This window comes from Olea europaea, unplaced genomic scaffold, assembly GCF_002742605.1.
Source record: "Olea europaea var. sylvestris unplaced genomic scaffold, O_europaea_v1 scaffold2309, whole genome shotgun sequence".
Classification (NCBI taxonomy): domain Eukaryota; kingdom Viridiplantae; phylum Streptophyta; class Magnoliopsida; order Lamiales; family Oleaceae; genus Olea; species Olea europaea.
The window spans coordinates 96444-104912 of record NW_019241184.1 but is presented as its reverse complement, the minus strand read 5'-3'; the positions used below and the strand labels follow the sequence as shown (position 1 = coordinate 104912).

General features: G+C 32.7%; 1 protein-coding gene across 1 annotated transcript; it reads right to left on the bottom strand.

Annotated features, from left to right (window-relative positions):
- Nucleotides 1–2580: 2580 nt before the first annotated feature.
- LOC111381455 (RNA polymerase II C-terminal domain phosphatase-like 4) lies at nt 2581–7554 on the bottom strand. The gene is made up of 4 exons (XM_023005236.1): nt 7530–7554; nt 6831–7006; nt 5613–5698; nt 2581–2762 (listed from the first exon to the last, which is right to left on the bottom strand). The coding sequence occupies exons 2-4, from the start codon at nt 7004–7006 to the stop codon at nt 2581–2583; spliced, it is 444 nt and encodes a 147-aa protein (XP_022861004.1). The 5' UTR covers nt 7530–7554.
- Between the last annotated feature and the right edge of the window lie 915 nt (nt 7555–8469).

Genomic DNA, 8469 nt, shown 5'->3' with positions numbered 1-8469 from the left:
CTGGACTGTTTATTACTGGGATCAGCTTTTAGAAGGATTCTTTTATAGCATGGAATGTTCAACAGGTTTCTATGTTTTCTTTTCTCAACCTCTAACTGAAGGGGACGGAGAAGACACCATTGCAATTTGAAGAAAATGGCAAAGAATAAGAAGGAAAGGATGGTAATGAGGCGGNATTATTTTTATTCATGATAGGGGATTGAGGAGGTTTTGAGATTGAGCATTTCTCTCCTAAGTATTATTACACACATTGCTGTTGGTTGTGAAGAACTCCAGTTCATGAAATAAGGAAAATGCTATCTGGGAGATCATAACTGAATTCAAGTATATGATTCCTTGAAATAGAATCGGATTCCACTCCTAAGTATGTTACAATACAAAACAAACCTACAAAACTGAGGGGTGTGGCATATGTTTAGCTCCTGTTTATAATAAGTCAAATCGCTTTTTATTCACACATTTCATGGGATACATAAGTACTACTCACTTATTAATAATTAGGGTTGGCAATGGTTCAATTCAGGGTCGGTTAAGCCAAAACCATCATCGAACCACTAATTTTTTGGTCATACCATAACTGCAACATAACTACATAAGTTGGTTTGGTTCGTATCTCGGTTCGGGCGGTTAATAACCACGAAGATAAATTATTTTTTATAGGTCCAACAGTCAAATTAGAAAAAACAATTTATGAAAAAAAAGTCAACGAAAACCAAAACACAATACTAAGTCAATTTAGCAAACAATATCCCAAATGAAAATACAAACAATTTCCCAATTCCCACATGGCAAAATCTGAGATCTATCTCTGTTTTCGTCACGAAGTAATGGAGAAGAATGATTTGGGGACGGCTATAGTTGGTGGAGGCGTTAGTGATTGTCGTAGGGGCGGAAAGCGATGGTGATCGTCTTGTAGCGGCAAAAGGCGGTGATTTAGATATGCGTTGTGTTGAATCTGTTGATTCCAATTTCCATATGTGTTTAATATTTTGTGTAGTAAGGTGTAGGCTATGATGCATTAACACGGACACGTGTGTCCGACATGATACATGTCGGATATCATGTCGAACATGTCAACTCGTGATTTTTCAAAAAAGTACCGACACGACACGTCGTCGACACGTTCATTAAATTCTTTAAAATTCTTCATTTATATAGTTTAAATTTAGTTTTATACTTATTATTGATTCTTTTTTGTTGAAATCTTTTAAATATGAGTACTTATTTGTTATTTACTAAAAATTTTGAATTAAAAATATATAAAACCTGTAGTAAGAAAGGAAAATGATTATTGTAGAGTGTCGGAATCGACACGTGTTCGACGCGGACACGCTACCCTAATTAGAGTGTCTATGCTACATAGGGTGTAGGGTTACTGAGTTAGGTTAGTTGGACTTAATAGGTCGGTAATGGGACAGAATTTTAGGCTGGACAGCATCATAGAAAGAATAATGGAAAGCCCAATAGCCCAATTAATTTTATTTTTTAATGGGTAATCGGTTTGGGACAGGGCAATGGCTTAAATATCATACTCATCCCACCCCGAACAGGGGCATTAGAATCAAATATCATATCTACTCCATTGCGCTATCGGTTTGATTTTTTCGGCCCATTCGGTTTGGTTAACCATGATTTTCGATTTTGACAGTTAGAATTGCCATCCTATAAATAACTCATTTCTATCTATTTATAATTTAAATTGATTATGAAAAAACTACAAACATGCTATAAGATTTTTAAGGATTTCTTAATATTTTACAATTCTCATGGATTTGAATAGGATTCCACAGTTAATAAGATTTTAATGAAATTCTATATTATAGATTTTTATGGATTCCCGTCAATTTCACGGATTTGAAATGTAAACCTACTTTTCTTATACATGTTAACTTATTAAGTTTATATTAATATAATGTGTTTTTATTTTTTATTGTTTTGATAGGGAAAAAATTTGGACCATTTCTCGATTTGTGCATGTCACCCCTGCCCAAGGGCCATGCTAATCTTCTCCACATCATTCCAATTTTAACAGATGTCCCCGAAGGGACTTATTCAAAATTAAACAAGTTATTTAAAATGCATGTGTGCAAATATATCGGAAAGATGGTTTTTAATTTTTTTAATTACAATTTTGGACTTTGGTCCATAGTTTTTAAACCCAAGTCAGGTAGTGACCTGGTCCAGGTGTGTCACTAGTCAAATAGGTGGATCACGACATACTTAGAGAGTAATGTAAAAATATTCAAAATGTCAAATTTTTTTCCTAATAAAGTTAGACTATTAAATTGTTTCATTAATTATTCTTTCATTTATAAGCATTAAACATACTGTAAACAGTTTTGTTACCATAATATTTTCATTTTTATTTTATAATTATGTATCATATAAAGTTTATATTATCCTCATTTTACTTATGTACCAACACTATTGAGTTCATATGATTATTGAATTTATATGTATATTATATGCTGCATTATATACAATTTTCATAAAGGTAGATTGATAATAATTTGAAATTAAAGTAAAACTAATAATAAAATAGATGATTACCATGCATTATAAATATATATTATTTATGTTTTATAGGTGTATATTAATTACAACAATACTAAATATAATAAATTTTAAGAAAGTAACCTTGTGTATGTACCCAAATGCCACACGGCTCACACCAGACTCATCATCAATTATCTGCCCACAACGTATGCACATCCCTCCAATGATACCAGGATGTGGACACACATTCTTTTTTGGAGATGATCCTGCACCAGAACAGTGTAACATAAAGAACATTTTACAGGAATGCTAAACTTCCAAGTTGGAAATTGGAACCTAAGTGAACAAGTTGATAAATATAGATGTAGTCCTAAACAGTTCAAAACTCTTTTGAGGAAAGGTTATGAGAGATACGAAAGACATATCCTCAATGGAAAATGATTCTCAGCGCGAGTATAAAGAGCTGAAACTAAAAGGAGGTACTGAATTGAGATAGAGAAAGAAGCACACACAAGGAATTATTCCTATGTTATAGTTGTTTATGTTTGTTGAACATATTAAGCAGATAGCGTGAAGGGAAGAATGGAAAATCAGCTAATTCTAAGTTCTGATGCATGGGAACAAAAACTTGAAAAAATAAAAACAAAATTATTTCCATCTTTCAGTTCATTAATTTATGTTTTTTTTGTTTAGTTATGGCCTTACTTTCTCCAATCTGTTATGCCCCTCATTATTTTAGATGAATGGAGTGAGGCAATTACAAGGTAAGTAACTCTACAAGAAAATATTTTTGAACCACTAAAGCATTCGGTGCACGATCTTTGGAGTACTACCACACTTGAGCCTCAACTTCAATTATAATGGACCAAGCTAGTTCAAGATTACAATTGGCTCCTACAAAGTCACATGTTACACTAGTCATTAGCTGTACCACTTATCACAATCTCCGTTTTCCTAGTGGTTCCCACAGTGTCAGGACTCAAACCAGCAGTCAAGTATTGCCTCATGTAAAGTGTAGAAAGTATGATCAGTAGCTACAGCATTTGGGCCAGAATAAGTACTTAAAAATAAAAAGTTGTTCAGACTTAGAACACATACTGAACTCCAGTAAAAAAGGAAAAGAATGAATTAAGAACACAAGAATTACTGTAGATTGCAGTTGAAGCACATTTTGCACTCTGCCTTCTGGGCAAGATATGGGTGTTCCAATTGAAAAGGAATATGAAGATGGCAGAGTTTTGACATAGGATGAACTTGGGGCAAGAAAGACCCATACTTTTCAAGGGTGAACCAGAACCACCATGTCCAATGACACCCTGGGTACTTAGCGTCTATAAACACCATTTCATTTTTCTCTCCTCTTCCCTTTATTTATTTATTGTTATTATTATTTTGTTCCTGGATAAGCTATTGCCGATCAACTTTTCCAAGTCATTTTAGCTAAAACAAGAATAGAATACTTGATTTCTATAAAGAATTACAGAACTAAAAATCATTGATGCATCTGATATAGTAGTATCACCTAAAGTTTGTGGCGCCTCTCCTTGACATTTGGAACTATGTGAATCTACCATTTCTTCATATACCTCCACCTTGCGCCTCTTAATTCTACAATAATAATAGGTATCAAGATAAAACATAAATATCAAAAGGTGAAAATATAAACAACTGATGTTATTCATCCAAAAAAATGCAAGTAAATACGAACTATTAGGAATATACTATTATTTTCACCAGCATAAAAAATAAACATATAACCAAAAGTATTAACAGAAGTTGGTTCATAAGACATATCCTCAATGGAAAATGATTCTCAGCGCGAGTATAAAGAGCTGAAACTAAAAGGAGGTACTGAATTGAGATAGAGAAAGAAGCACACACAAGGAATTATTCCTATGTTATAGTTGTTTATGTTTGTTGAACATATTAAGCAGATAGCGTGAAGGGAAGAATGGAAAATCAGCTAATTCTAAGTTCTGATGCATGGGAACAAAAACTTGAAAAAATAAAAACAAAATTATTTCCATCTTTCAGTTCATTAATTTATGTTTTTTTTGTTTAGTTATGGCCTTACTTTCTCCAATCTGTTATGCCCCTCATTATTTTAGATGAATGGAGTGAGGCAATTACAAGGTAAGTAACTCTACAAGAAAATATTTTTGAACCACTAAAGCATTCGGTGCACGATCTTTGGAGTACTACCACACTTGAGCCTCAACTTCAATTATAATGGACCAAGCTAGTTCAAGATTACAATTGGCTCCTACAAAGTCACATGTTACACTAGTCATTAGCTGTACCACTTATCACAATCTCCGTTTTCCTAGTGGTTCCCACAGTGTCAGGACTCAAACCAGCAGTCAAGTATTGCCTCATGTAAAGTGTAGAAAGTATGATCAGTAGCTACAGCATTTGGGCCAGAATAAGTACTTAAAAATAAAAAGTTGTTCAGACTTAGAACACATACTGAACTCCAGTAAAAAAGGAAAAGAATGAATTAAGAACACAAGAATTACAGTAGATTGCAGTTGAAGCACATTTTGCACTCTGCCTTCTGGGCAAGATATGGGTGTTCCAATTGAAAAGGAATATGAAGATGGCAGAGTTTTGACATAGGATGAACTTGGGGCAAGAAAGACCCATACTTTTCAAGGGTGAACCAGAACCACCATGTCCAATGACACCCTGGGTACTTAGCGTCTATAAACACCATTTCATTTTTCTCTCCTCTTCCCTTTATTTGTAGATTGCAGTTGAAGCACATTTTGCACTCTGCCTTCTGGGCAAGATATGGGTGTTCCAATTGAAAAGGAATATGAAGATGGCAGAGTTTTGACATAGGATGAACTTGGGGCAAGAAAGACCCATACTTTTCAAGGGTGAACCAGAACCACCATGTCCAATGACACCCTGGGTACTTAGCGTCTATAAACACCATTTCATTTTTCTCTCCTCTTCCCTTTATTTATTTATTGTTATTATTATTTTGTTCCTGGATAAGCTATTGCCGATCAACTTTTCCAAGTCATTTTAGCTAAAACAAGAATAGAATACTTGATTTCTATAAAGAATTACAGAACTAAAAATCATTGATGCATCTGATATAGTAGTATCACCTAAAGTTTGTGGCGCCTCTCCTTGACATTTGGAACTATGTGAATCTACCATTTCTTCATATACCTCCACCTTGCGCCTCTTAATTCTACAATAATAATAGGTATCAAGATAAAACATAAATATCAAAAGGTGAAAATATAAACAACTGATGTTATTCATCCAAAAAAATGCAAGTAAATACGAACTATTAGGAATATACTATTATTTTCACCAGCATAAAAAATAAACATATAACCAAAAGTATTAACAGAAGTTGGTTCATTCTGTGTGGCACCTCTTTTGTAACAAGATAGTCTTGCATACATCAATTTATCTGTAGTAGGAGATAAGGACACATGATGTGATTGTAGCAAAATAAGCATAAATAATTTAATGCATAATTTAATTATAACAAGAAACTGAATTGAGAATTTAACGTCCAAAAAATTTAATATGAAATTAGCAATGATAATTCAGAGGATCAATAAGATGGTCATTTTCAGTAGTATCAAATAAATCTCTTTAGCAGTTTCTAACACTTTCTGAAAACTTGAGGAACCTGTTCTGAGGTTTCTGATATATAGTGAACCTTAATGATCAATCATAATTGATAACAACACTCGAACACATAAAAGGATAGAAAAAAGTTTATCTGACTAAAAGATGAATAATACCCTTAGACACTCAACCTGGAACAAATACTGGCACTTTAGGCTTTCTAGTAGTAATATTAAAATATTATTATCCACAACAAATTTGATGCTCATGACGTAATGGTAAAGGTGTCGCAGTAATGGATATCTATTATCAAATTAAACTAGCAGTACTTTGTAGCTCATTTTCGTGAAACATTGATTTTGACAAGTATTTATACAACAAAAATTTTGACCTTTTCGACATATTTAATATAATGCCTTGAGTAACATCACAAGAAGGTTAACTATTATCTCAAGGATTAGATCTTTTAAGCATATCTGTTTGACAACTCTAGCATAATACATCTTCAGAACTAGAGAATTACTTGGTGTACATTTCTCAAATATCGATATAGTTTTTTCCCTACATTTTAACTTCAAAATTTAAAGAAATGCATAGTATCAGGCTGCACCACCCATCCAAACCTCAAAGGCCATCAATAATATGTCATTTTTTATCAAATAAATGTGCACGAAGAAGTTCAGCAGCCAATTGATTTCCTTATAATGTACTCGACCAATTTAATAGTAATCTTAGAGAACCTTTGATGATCTGAATTATAGCCATCATCCACGTCACCAACAATTTCCTCTTCTTTCTCTTCTACCTCTCCAGGTTCAGGTGACGCATCAGAAGCAGAATCCAACTCGGCATCTAAAATCGCTGCAAAGTCATCACTGCTTGACGAATGTACTGGAGAATCCGCTGTTAAACTCATCTAACATTTGCACCCAGAATAATAAATAATGTAAGATAATTTGAATGTCAAGCAATGAACAAAACAGCTCCGTCTAATACAGAAACAAATTTTTAGGACTCAAAACAATCTAAATCAAATCACCTTTCACTTGTAAAATACCTATAATGAAAACAAATTTGCTGAACATTGCAAAAGTTCATTCCTTTTCATTTTTATTTGTCGAACCAAATTCGATTGGATTTTAATTTTCGCATGAAAATCAGAAACCCTATTTCCTCAATACATAACCATAATTGACAGTATTATAAGCACTTTAAGCTAAGTGTATACCGAAATAGTCAAAAGTTGGAGGTGGAGAAGGAAGAAAAGATCGAGGAGATTACCGGAGCTACGCTGCCGGGCAGAGATTAATGTTTTAGAAAATATCCTTTGAACAACTAAAAAGTCATTAATATTGTAATAAGATAAATCTAAAATAAAAATTACAAAAATAATTACGATATTCCAACATGCGTAAATTTAATTTGACATAACGATTTACCGACGCTATCAATGAGAGGGGTCCACCTTTTTTTGAAATTTTTTATTCACGCGACACCATCGCATGTTAAATAATGCCAACTATCATGTCAAAAATGTTCAAGCGAAGTAGATTAATCCTAAATTTAATGGCTGAATGGGCTGGACTTACTTTTGCTTATATTTATGCTTTTTTTTAAGAAGAGTTTTTTTTTTTAAAAGTTGCTCAGAAACGAGTTAATTGTTTCAATGGTCACTAAATTTAGATTCATACTTTTTATTAGTCACTGAATTTTAAAATGTTGAGTTTTAGACACTGAACTAAGGTCAATATCTTCGATTGCTCATTGAATTTAGTTCCATATCTTAGATTGCTCACTGAATTTTAAAATGTCGAGTTTTGATCATTGAACTTTGAAATATGTCGTACGTTACTTACTAGCTTAACTGTTGAACTTTGAAAAATATGGAATTTACAATGAGTAATGTATTGCATTTTCAAAGTTTAGGTAGTAATGTACAATATTTTTCAAAATCCAATGAGTAATGAACAACATTTTTTAAAGTTCAGTAGCCAAATTCGATATTTTAAATTTCAGTGAGCAATCAAAGACGTGGATATAAGTTCAGTTACAAAAACTTAACATTTTAAACTTCAATGACCAATCAAAGATATGAACATAAATTCAGTGACAATTGGAACAATTAACTCCTCAAAAACAGCCTCTTTTATAAAATTTTATAGTCATGCTTTCACTTTTAGAAAATTATCTAAACATGTTGAAAGAAATTTCTTAATCTCAAAAGTAATTTTTGAACTCTTCAAAAGTCCTATCGAACGGCCATAAATCAACTAAACACAATAGGAAAGTGTGTTTGAGTATTGTTTGTAGTTGATTTAAACTATAAATAAATAGAAATAAATTATTTATAAGTATAGCGGTACGTAATTTGATCAAAAG